The sequence below is a fragment of the Gasterosteus aculeatus genome, chromosome 10, assembly GCF_964276395.1.
Source record: "Gasterosteus aculeatus chromosome 10, fGasAcu3.hap1.1, whole genome shotgun sequence".
Lineage (NCBI taxonomy): Eukaryota > Metazoa > Chordata > Actinopteri > Perciformes > Gasterosteidae > Gasterosteus > Gasterosteus aculeatus.
In genome coordinates, this window is record NC_135697.1 from 1113193 (window position 1) to 1125538 (window position 12346).

The following is a 12346-nucleotide window of genomic DNA, read 5'->3' on the forward strand; positions in this document are numbered from 1 at the left end:
TTTTTTGTTGTTGTATATCTTTCAATAGGACAAAGCACAAAAATAAGAATTCTTTCAAATTAATATTGATGTCAGGCTGTGACACATCCTCCGCTAGGATAGTTCCCATATTTCCAACCACAGTGAAGGCCGCATTACGACGCGATGCGTGCGACGCGTTCTGCCGGGCAAGGACACCTAGTGCTGGAATGACATTTGTGTAAGTGGGCTCACGTTAAATGCTCAACTGTTAGCTTGTTTCTCACCTTAAACTGCCCAGAAATACAGTACTACCCCTCTCCGGGAGAACTATTGCATCTAGACGGACTCCGGCGGGCTTTTGGATCGATAAGGTATCATTACAGGGACGTTTACAAAACTGGTGTTTAGCTTCCTGCTAGCTAGTTAGCATACTAAGCTAGCAACGACCATTGGCAGTCAAGTTAAGCGCTAACGTTAGCTAACAACGCTGAAGCTAATGTCAACTCTAAGGAGGATATATTAGTCCCATGTCCTTGCTATCTGCTAAGAAAGACGTGTTTCACACATGTTACTGAATTGTAATCGATAGCTATTTTAAATGCAGCTGTTTTCAACTGTAACGTACATAAATGTAGATTAGCATTTCAAAAATTGATCAATGTAATCTGATGAATTGTATATTATTCACACTGTTAATAGAAGTGTTTCCTTGACTAAACCGAACCAGGAATATTTCCAAATGCCATCGGTTGCATGTCACACATGTTAGTGCTGCTAACTTGTTGTATTATTTAAAGTATTGCTTACTATGAGGGTACTTTAGATGAGTTGTTTATTTTGGAAAATGTCCACCGCACGAGGGGCCCGTTACAATTGACCAGTTACATCTGCATGAGTGACTTGGTATCAACCCAACGACTACTGCTTTTCCCTTGTGCACATTACAGGACACAACTTGCTGGAACGCTCGATCAGCGGCATGTTCATGGCTGCTTAATTCAGTCCAGGCTGTCTCTATGGAGTCTGATTATAAACGTGTGGTATGCTGCAGGTCATGTGCTCCTGACATAGTCTGAAAACCTTAGGACAAGACCCAGGTCAAAGTCCGACAAGAAGACGTTTAGGACACGCACGCGTGTGTGTGTGCGTGTGTGTGTGTGTATACATACATACATACACACACACACTTTACTAGGCGATAATTGACGCGTGGAGTGGAGTGCGTTGGGAACTGGAAGGATGCCGGTTCTAACCCTGTCTGCTTCATGTTGGAGTGTCCCTTAGCAAGACACCCATCCCCTAACTGCTCACGGGCAGCCCTCACTGCTGCACACGACTCCCACTGTGTGGGATGGGTTAAAATGTAAAACCATGGGTTAAAAATGCTATGTAAGTCGCTTTGGATAAAACTGTCAGCTAAATCACATTTAATGTAATCAGGTACACGTTGGTGGTAAAAGGTTGGACTCCGTTTTGCTTACTTTCAACAAGCGTCTGGAAACATTCCTCAGAGAAGGTCCATATTACAACATATATACAACATACATGAATGTAGTGCTAGGTCTACCAGTCTAGCTGGAGAGATTTTTAGGGATGTACATCAGTCTCTGTTTACGAGATGTTCTATTCATAGAGGCAGCAGGTAAAGTGCTGCTGTTTTAGCTTTATTGCACAGCACACAGTAGCCAGTGACTTCAGCTCTGATGTCAACATCCCTGCAGCAACATGTGACATGAGACAGAGTAGGCCTTTAGTTTTACCAACATGTTCCCAAGGTAAGCATGATCAAGAATGTTTCTGATGAGTGTGAATGGCATGGTTAAACGTCTGATAGAAGAGGTTACATCGGTTCAAATAGGGTCATGTTGAAGGCGAGGCAGGGATATCTATGTGTTTGGGTGATGGAGGATGTGTGGGGGGGACAAAGTATAGTAAATCGTTTCAAACATACAACTCACCGGCCACTTTATCAGGTACACCTTGCTTGTAAAAAGTTTGGACTCCCTTTTGCCTTCAGAGCTGCCTTAATTCTTTGTGGCATACTTTAAACAAGGGGCTGGAAACATTCCTCAGAGAAGGTCCATATTGACATGATAGCATCACGCAGTTGCTGCAGATTTGTCGGCTGCACATCTATGATGTGAATCTCCCATTTCACCACATCCCAAAGTTGCTCTATTGGATCGAGATGTGGTGACTGTGGAGGCCTTTGGAGTACAGTGAACTCATTGTCATGTTCAAGAAACCAGCTTGAGATGAAAAGAGCTTTGTGACATGTTGCATACCCCTGCTGGAAGTAGCCATCAGAAGATGTACACTGTAGTCATAACGGGATGGACGTGGTCAGCAACATACTCTGGTAGGCTGCAGCATTTTACCCACGCTATATTGGTACTAAGGGGCCCACTGTGTGCCAAGAAAATACCATTACACCTCCCGCAGCAGTCTGAACACTTGATACAAGGCAGGGTGGATCCATGCTTTCATGTTCTTTTCTCCAAATTTCGAGCACACCCGAATGTTGCAGCTGAAATCAAGACTCATCAGACCAGGCAACGTTCTTCTGACAGGAGTGGCCTCTGCTGCTTTAGCCCATCTTCAAGGTTGTTTAAATCCCAGTAGTTCAGCAGTTTGTGACGTACTCAGACCAGCCCGTCCAGGACCAACAACCATCCACGTTCAAAGTCCCTTAAATCCCTTTTCTTCCCCATTCTGATGCTCTGTTGGATCTTCAGCAAGTTGTCTGGCCTTATGTGCATTGAGGTGCGGCCATGTGAGTGGCTCATTAGCAATTTGTGTTAACAAGCAATTGAATAGCTGTACCTAAAAATAAAGAGTGTGTGTATGTGTGTAAGTAAATATATATATACACACACACACACACACACACACATCAATCACATTTTTGATAATAATAACTGATATCATATGAAAGGGATCATAATTATTATTCCAGGGTATACATTTATATCAATAAGCCCAGGCATTTGGTTGTTGGTAAACATTTTCACAGCATTAAAACTTGATTTGCTTTCGAACAGAACCCCTCTATGTGACCCCTGTTCGGCGTGTTGGGGAGGACACTCTGAAGACTCTTCCCCTCTTTTACTCTCCTCTCAGGTTTGCAGAGGGGAAGGCACTTTGTGTCTGCGGTATCCTCAGTGCGGTGAGGGATGGTCAGCTGGTAACTGGGGTTGCCTGTGGTGAATGGCTGTGAGCAGGGGGGGCGTCGCCTTCTGGGTGGGTTGTATCCGCAGCCATGGCCGAAGGCAAGCCATCGGAAAACAGATCTGGAGTCTCAGTCAGGTAATCTGCTTCCTCCTATACCCTTTCTGTACTTGCATACACAATGCGGAAGGCATATGTGCCACTGGGTTTTAGTTGGGACTTTGTTATCCAACTTTCTTGCCTGGAAATCTTTGCTTTTTGTAAAACACTTCCTTTCATTTCTAGCAGAAGGCGTTTGGGATTATTCCCCAGATTAATGACTAATTTTTATAGTGCCACTAGTATACTGTGAATTTACCATTTTCTCACTTACTACTCTGTCTACTTTACTAATACTATAATATTTACACTGTTTTCAGAGTTTACAATGCTACAGATGTTTTGTCCTAATTCTATTGTAAAAGATAATTACAAATTCATTCATTTTGTGGTCCCTTATATTCACAAACTTGGCGACGAAATGAGATTCTGATTGAACGTAATAAAAGGTATCGGCACACTATGTGAGCAAGAGTTGTTCTATTTAATGCAATGTCACCGTGTCCTTGTTGCTCCTCAGACAGCCGAATGGCAGTGGACCCGTCAGACCTGTCCCCTGAGCAGTGCATCATGGGCCCTTGTGCCCCCCAACAGCCTGAGATACCAGAGCATGAAGCAGTCGGTTCTGTCCCATCCGTTCCACCATGCCAGCCAGCCTCAGACAGGAGGTCACTACGAGGAAGACTGTGAGTCGCTCAGCCTGTGTGTGCTGGTGCGACAGGGCGAGTTCCACGGCCTGCACACGCTGCTGGAGGTCCCTCTGCTGGGTCCCCATAAACCTGGGCCTCCCCCGGCCTCAGAGTTCTCCTTCCTGTTGACCACGGTGGATGGCAGCAGACAAGATGACATCACCATTGACAGCTTCAAGAGAGAACATGGCTGTTTCAGAAGCCTGTTTGAAGCGGAGAGGTGTCCGGCACCGTTTATGTATGGCTCCCAGTTTTATTGTTTCCATTGCCCAGCCCCACAGCCGGTACCTGGCAGCGGGCTGCAATCCCTCCACAATATTGAACTTTACAAGACGCCCGTGGAGCTGCCTCGGGTGCCGTCCACCTCTCTGTGTAGCCATGCAGAAAGGGCTGTGGGGGGCCATTCTCTGGGAGATAGTGAGGAAGAGCAGAAACTGGCCATGATGTATGAAAGACTCAGGATGGAGGTAAGTCAAGGTTACTTCTATACCCAAACATCCTGTACTATGGAGTCACTGAAGCACACATGAGACAGCCATACTATACAAAGGTAATGTAACACGGATCCCCATTTAAAGGATCACTTTTTATTCGATACCTTTTTTTTTGTATGAATTTTTTTTTTTGTATGAATCGGTTTAATATAAAAGTCATTGAGCACGCTGCAACTTTCACAGTGTTTGTTCTATGATCATCATCGTTTTTGCTCCATACACACAGAGTACTTTGTGGAATGTGATGTGAGCTACAGCTGGACTTAACGTTTCTCCACATGCAGACTGAAGGTCTGAACAGAGCCCAGTGGGGATAGACGAGCTGATGTTAAAAAGAGCCACTTTTACTATTTTTCACAAAAATAGTAACAGCGTTGTGATGCTGCCCTGAGAACGAGCATCAGTGTGTTGGGAAAAGTCCCTCAGGTTGATTTCAGCAGTCAACACGTACTTTAGTCAATGTGAAACATTGACAGAATAATGCTGAACACGTTATATACAAATCTTATTTAATCAAGTATTTTACACCCATTAGCTGCATCATAACCCAGGATAGAAATACATGTAATGTTATTAAAACGGCATCATTGGTCGTTGGAATAAATATATTTAGTATATATTTAGTATTAAGTATTTGTTGTCCGCAGCTGCTTCATACTGAATAAAAAGCTTCCACCCGCAAAGCAAACGGTCGCGCCGCTGCTGCGCTATTGAGTTTTTTTTTTTACATTCAGTATATATATTCGAATTTAGAATATTTGTTGACAGCCCTACTCGACGCGTTTGTCTTCTCAGCTGTGGCGATGCAGTTTGAGTCCAAGGATAACAATCTAATGAATGAGTAGCTTACTTTGGCTATAAAAGCCAACTTTGGCTATAAAAGCTTACTTTGGCTATAAAAGCCAAAGTAAGCTACTCATTCTTTGCTGGTTGCTGTGTATTCTCCAGCTTTGGGATCGCTATAGACACTAGTTGTGGTAACTTTGTGTAAAACTACCTCAATGTTGTTTTGCAGCTTCCAAATGTCTTAATGAAGAACCATGACTACACCATGTACTCCAACGATGTGGAATTCATCAACGGGCTCATCAATACTAAGACCAGGTACTGCTGCTCCTTGAGTTGTAAGCTTGTGATGCCTTATTGCAGACACTAATGTAATGCTGTGTGTGTGCGTGTGTGCGCGTGCAAACTGTGACCCTGCTGTGTGTGTTTTGGTCAGAGGCCGGGCGGTGTACCAGCTCACCTTGTCCCTGTGGCGCCTCCTGTGCCTCTGTTACTACGCCAAGGCTCAACTGGAGGTACTGAAGCTCACAAAGCACATGGAAGACGGGACCATTAAGGCTCGCTGGAGGATCAGGGGCCTTCCCTTCGCCTCTCTGCTGCTACGCTTCTATCGCAAAGACAAGTCCCTGCTGTACAGGTAACACAGGGCATCCACATTGTTACCAGCTTCAGTCTAATGAAGACATTTGACTGCTTTAAAGAATTATTTTCTTTCTGTTCTAGGTCATATGATGCATTCTCTACTTTTTACATTGGACAGGATGGACTCATTCACTGTCATAAAGTGGAAAAGGTAAGCAGGTGTGTAATGTTTGCAGTACTACAGTTACTGCTGTTGTGAGAGGAGTTCTTGACTCTGTCAGACAGTTAAACAACCATGTCTTCTAAAGGTGTAATACATAGGAGCCATCGCCTTAAAGGGGCCAAAATGCAACAAACGCAGCTGCTGAAGGAGCTTACTAGACAGGTTATTGGGATAGTCTCAGACAGCTTCATACTGTACAGTACCTGTAAAGGCCAGACCAGCATCTTTAAATTGGCTGCTGTGGTGTTTGAAAGGCTGGACCCCACTCTTCACTCCTCATGAGCATCCACTTAACCGTCATTTTCATTTTTTTATATTTATTTCATTCATGTGGATTTGCATTTTAGTCATAGTATAACCGTACCATATTCTTCTGTTTTTATAGACTATAATTCTCCACATTTTCCACTTTTACTGCGTCAATCGATGAAGTCAAACCGGAGATGATGTGGTGTGTGCTGTATTTGATCTGATGCACCTCTGTGTTGCAGGTGATGCCGAATCAACCCCCCGTCCTTCCCAGAGTGACCTCTCTCCTGGCGGGGGCTTTGGTGGCACTTGGGGTGCAGGAGCCTCGCCCTGCTCTCAACCTGCTGCCCCTCCTCCTGTCCACACTGAGACAGAGCAGAAACTGACCCCGTCTCACCTGTAGAGGGCCGATGGCCAGTGTGTCCGGGATCCATGTGACCCAACATTCACAATTAAGGAACAAATTAAAATGCAGGGTTAAGCCCTCTGCTTGAATCTGTGCTGCCCCTGAATTATATACCTTTTTTTCCTCATTTTAATTTAAAAATAAACGTGGTCAACATCAAGATAGCTCTGGGTTTTCAGATCCAGGAGCTACATGTGATTTATGACGACAGGCTTGATGGGCGAGTGTATAGAAACTGACCCACGCATGCAAACAGCAAAGACTGCGGACGTGATGGTGGTGAATCGAAGCTGGATTACAGAAATGTAATGTAATGTTTAGATACATTTAGATTTACATCATATCGCACGTAACTTTGCACTTATATATTGTCATTATCGTCAGAAATATTGTAAAAAATATAAAGCAACTCAAAAGTCAAATCCTATTTGTCTGCACCCTGAGGAGACTGAACTAGTGACTCTTGTGTAAAAGATCATCAACTAGCATGAAAGAACAGGAAGTCATTAGTTTTCAATCATCTAAAACTGTGATTTTACTTTTCATTCGATGTTTGTGAGTGAATTCAATGCGTTGAACACAAATGAATTGACTCATTTATAGTGTAACTATCAGAGCCCACGAGTGCATCGGAGTAACCATGGCAACTCACACACCTCTGCTCACCTCTTTATCACCTGCAAAGTAGAATTATGTAAATTAGCACACGCTGCAGAAATATTTCCACTCCAACACTCCATATCCTCATTTTCAGTCCCAATCATAATGTAATAAAAACATTTAATTGTGATCGAACTTCCATTAAATGAGCTAATGTCCAGAAAGGGCTGATAGTCAGAATCCTGACCATCAGGAATGAATGAGTGTCCTTCCTTTAGCTAGTGTTTGTGAATCTGGGTACAGACTGAAAGCCACACCCACTGAAGGCCGGGTGAAGCTTGCTTCTAGTTAGCATTCTGGTTTAGCTGGCTAAGACACATTCAATCTAACAATGACACTATTTGCATCCACACAGAATAACAAAACGCTTTTGTTTTGCTACACGCCCAAAGCGTGTCCAAAACATTGCACAGTGGAGGTGCGGATTGAAACCCAACTACCAGGTTTGTTGTGTGTCTGTCGGGACGTGTGATAAGCTGCACGTTTGTTTGACCCAGAGCAGCGCTCTTCAATAAGTACTCAACCCTCACCTGCATTCAACCAAAGCCCGTTTCAACGTGGTCAGTACTACTAAAAAAGGAAACCGTAGCGCTTCCTCTTCCAAAACATTTTCTTGTTGCCAACAGATGTTGTTCATGAATTAATAATCTGCTTCTGTATATAGATATTAATCCTTCATTTTCAGAAGTCTAATTAGCCTATAACAAAATGTCTGCCTTGATCTGACAGCTACGTTGACTAGCATTAATAAAGCTGTATTTGCTCTGTCACCTTTCTTTAACCATATCTCTTCCTACCGAAGTTGCGTATTTAGTATAAAAAATGCCTTCAGTTGTTACTGATGATCTATGTGTCTCCGGGCCGCCGCTCCAAAGCCTGTTTTATACTAGTGATGTGACAATGGCTACAGAGAGCTGCTTCGTCCTCTGGGCAACAATGACCCTCAAAAAATGTCTTTACTGGGTTATGATTTAAACAGCAAAGATGACACCAAAGGATATTCATGAGCCATAGTCAGTCAAAGCCCTGCCGATCTACGCTCCAGGTTGTAGCGTGTGTCACCACCGGCTCGGAAGCCGCAACATAAGGAGGGACAACAACGCCAAGGTAGAGGCAAAACCCCAAAGGGGACAGTTTATTGTGACCCAGGACCAGCAAGGTGCATCCAAGCACTGGAAAAGGTCTTTAAGGTAGCCAATTGCAAGTTGTGCTTCTCTTTGATTCTCCTCTGAACAGTGGCTACATAGTAGCATCAAAACAGCTATCAAATGATCTGAAAACAGCAGTATGGTTTAGGGGAAGGCTACAAAAAGTTATCCCAGAGGTTTCCACTGTGGGGAATGTTATTAAGAAATGGAAGTGGCAGGCCAAGAAAGATAACCGAGGCAAAGGCTAAGAATGGTCAGAATGGTACTCAGGCCACCTCCAAGGACCTACAAGGTCATCTCCCTGCACATGGTGTCACTGTGCGTTGCTCAACCATTCAGCGCACAGCTGGATGGGAGAGTGATGCGGGAGAAGCTTTTTCTGCACGGCCACAAACAGGCTCATCTGAGGTTTGTAAAACTACATTCGAACAAGCCTGGTTCATTTTGAAACAACGTGCTGCGAGTCTAAGATAAAGGTATTTAGTCACAACAAGAGGCGTTGCGCATAAAGACAAAAAAACAGCATTCCGAGAAAAACACCTGCTGCCCAAAGTAGAATTTGGTAGGGGTCCACCCTGCTGAGGGGCTGTGGGGCTGTGCAGGAACTGGGAGACTAGTTAAAGTTAAGGGTCGTTTGGATTCAACTCAAATTCCAACAACTAGCAAATTCTTGACAATAATGTTCAAGATTCTGTAACAAAGCTGAAGTTACGGTGGAGTCGGGTGCTAAAGCAGGACAACGACCCAAAACATTGCTCCAAATCCAAAGGAACAACCACAATGTTCTGTAATGGCCATCCCAGTCCCCACACTTGAATATTATATGGGATGACTTGAAGCGGGATGTCCACACTAGAAACCAATAAAACCTTACGGAACTGGAGATGTATCGTACGGAAGAATGGTCCAAAATACCATCATCTAGAATCTAGACTGGCTCAAGTAAATATTAATGTCATTTTTTTTTTGGGCGTGCCCAAATATATGCACCTGTCAACTTATGTCATGATGCATATGGCGTATTTTTCTGTTTATCAAATAAACCTTATTTGACAGCTAAAATGTCACTTTGTCCATGAAGTATTATATATACGACAAGAAGTTCCTGATCCAAATGCCCAAAAATGTATGAATGACAATGGGGAATGGAGATTATCAGGGGTGCCCAAACCTGCATCAGGAATCAGGAAACATTTATTGGCCAAAATATGTCAAACATACAAGGAATTTGTCTTGGCGGTTAGTGCGCGACAGTAGACAGACAAGACAACAGTGCACAGGTAATAAAATAAAGTGGAATGAAATGCTAATGCAATGGGTTAGTAAGAATAAGGCTAAGGCTATGGGTTAGTAAAAAAGCAAGGGAATAAAGTTAAACAAATTTTAAATATTAAAAAGTTAAAAAGAAAAGTATTAAGCATAAAGTGCACTAACAAACAAGTAACAGACAAGAGACAAAGTGACAAGTGACAAGTGCTGAATTGCAGTTAAAGTGACATGTGCAGTGTGAAGGGGAGTGACCGGTGGAATGTTATAGTCAGGCAGTGGGGGACCGGGCTCTGTTGATGAGCCCGACTGCCGACGGGAAGAAACTGTACGTGTGGCGGGAGGTCGTAGTCCTGATGGACCTCAGCCTCCTGCCAGATGGAAGGGGCACAAACAGTTTATGTCCGGGGTGGGAGGGGTCGGCCGCGATCTTTTTAGCTCGCTTCAGAGACCTGGAAGCGAACAGGTCCTCCAGGGACGGCAGATTGCAGCCGATCACCCTCTCTGCAGAGCGGATGACACGCTGCAGCCTGCCCTTGTCCTTGGCTGTGGCTGCAGCGTACCAGACGGTGATGGAGGAGCAGAGGATGGACTCGATGATGGCCGTGTAGAAGTGGACCATCATCGTCTTTGGCAGGTTGAGTTTCTTCAGCTGCCTCAGGAAGAACAACCTCTGCTGAGCCTTCTTGGTGATGGAGCTGATGTTCAGCTCCCACTTGAGGTCCTGGGTGATGATGGAGCCCAGGAAGCGGAAGGAATCCACAATAGTGACGGGGGAGTCACACAGGGTGATGGGGGATTTTGGGGCTCTGTTCCGCCGGAAATCCACAACCATCTCCACTGTCTTTAGAGCGTTGAGCTCCAGGTTGTTCTGGCTGCACCACGACACCAGATGGTCAGACTCCCACCTGTAGGCGGACTCGTCCCCACCAGAGATTAGTCCAATGAGGGTGGTGTCATCCGCAAACTTCAGGAGCTTGACGGACTGGTGGCTGGAGGTGCAGCTGTTGGTGTACAGGGAGAAGAGCAGAGGGGAAAGAACGCAGCCTCGGGGGGAACCGGTGCTGATGGTCCGAGAGGCTGAGACATGTTTCCCCAGCTTCACGTGCTGCTTCCTGTCAGACAGGAAGTCTGTGATCCACTTGCAGGTGGAGTCGGGCACGTGCAGCTGGGAGAGTTTGTCCTGCAGCAGAGACGGGATGATAGTGTTAAAAGCAGAGCTGAAGTCCACAAACAGGATCCTGGCATAGGTTCCTGGGGAGTACGCCTGTACAGACGAGGACACGGCCAATCCCGGAGCTGAACATTTAATTACTTGGGAAACACACATTTGGGAAAGTATCATGTCCTGATTCACAGTGTTCTCATCGGGAGATGGTGGAATCTTGCAATGCAGTTAGATGCACTGGATGAAGAGGAGTCTGATGTTGTCTCAAATCATCGGTCTCTAATTCTTTTGTGAGGATAACATTTTTTCTATTGCGCTCCGGCCATCCCGATAGAGAGGGATCTGTAAGGAATTTGTGTTCGGTCTGCTTCGTAAGGCAGACCCCTCTCTTGAGGCCCCTCGTCATAATAAATCGGAATATTCTATAACAGAACCTAAAACAAAACCCAGTCCCGGTTGCTGTCCAGTGTCACATTAGAGATCTTCTGAATGTCCTGTGTTTATGTTTTGGGGTAATGGCTATTAAGAACCAGCTTACTCCTTAAGATTAGACTGTGCCACACCAGCAAGTGCCTTGCAGGTATTGAGTACCTTAAAATCTATTCTTGATTTAACAGGGAGGCAGTGCAGAGAAGTTAATACAGGAGTAATATGATCCCTTTTCTTAGTTCTTGTTAATACACGTGCTGCAGCGTCCTGAATCAACTGGAGAGGCTTAAGAGATTTACAAGAGCAGCCTGATAACAAAGAGTTAGTTAGTAATCCAGTCTTGAAGTAACAAACTGATGAACTAATTTTTCTGCAGCACTTTTGAAGTTTTTCAATATATTACATAGATGAAAAAAGGCTGCTTTATCTGAGAGTTACCGTAAAGGACATATCCGGGTCGAAGAGAACGCCAAGATCCTTTGTGATGCTGCTGGGTACCACAGAACAATGCGAGATTGGATCGCTTACCAACATAACATATTGTTCATTCTGTACACAGTCTGTCTATCCCGGGAAGGAATCCTCCTCTGACATTCTGCCTAAGATTTCTTTCCCCTTTTCATTTTCTGAGGAAATTTTCCTGTGCCGATGGTGGGTTCGGGACAGAGGATGTCATATGTGTACAGACTGTAAAGCCCTCTTAGGCAAATTTGTAATTTGTGATTTTGGGCTATACAAAATAAAATGAATTGAATAAACTGACACTGAGGTCCTTGGTCCGATGCAAGTAGAAGTCAATTGTAATTTTCACTAGTGCCGTTTCTGTGCTATGGTGCACGCAACATCCTGACTGAAATTTCTCAAACATAACTAATTTGCGAAGGAAGAGGTTTAATTACAGCTACCTGGAAGGACTGTGGTAAAATTCATAATATCTAGACGTGCTTCCTCAAGCAGCCTGTATTCAGAATCGGATCCAAGAAACAGGTGGAGAAATTCTAATAATAATTAAGTTAGT

The 12346-nt window shown here is 44.3% G+C and overlaps 1 protein-coding gene across 5 annotated transcripts; it reads left to right on the forward strand.

Annotated features, from left to right (window-relative positions):
• Positions 1–82: 82 nt before the first annotated feature.
• c10h6orf136 (chromosome 10 C6orf136 homolog) lies at positions 83–8087 on the forward strand. 5 transcript variants are annotated; one of them, XM_040188863.2, is made up of 7 exons: positions 83–199; positions 3082–3267; positions 3749–4384; positions 5427–5515; positions 5634–5834; positions 5921–5990; positions 6494–8087. In XM_040188863.2, exons 2-7 carry the CDS (start codon positions 3169–3171, stop codon positions 6635–6637), a joined length of 1239 nt encoding a protein of 412 aa, XP_040044797.1. In that variant the 5' UTR covers positions 83–199; positions 3082–3168; the 3' UTR covers positions 6638–8087. The 5 variants fall into 5 exon arrangements, with proteins under 5 accessions (XP_040044797.1, XP_077937398.1, XP_077937396.1 ...); XM_078081272.1 differs by having other exon boundaries at positions 5921–5998; positions 6494–7447; XM_078081270.1 differs by having other exon boundaries at positions 120–1477; positions 2040–3267.
• Positions 8088–12346: the final 4259 nt, after the last annotated feature.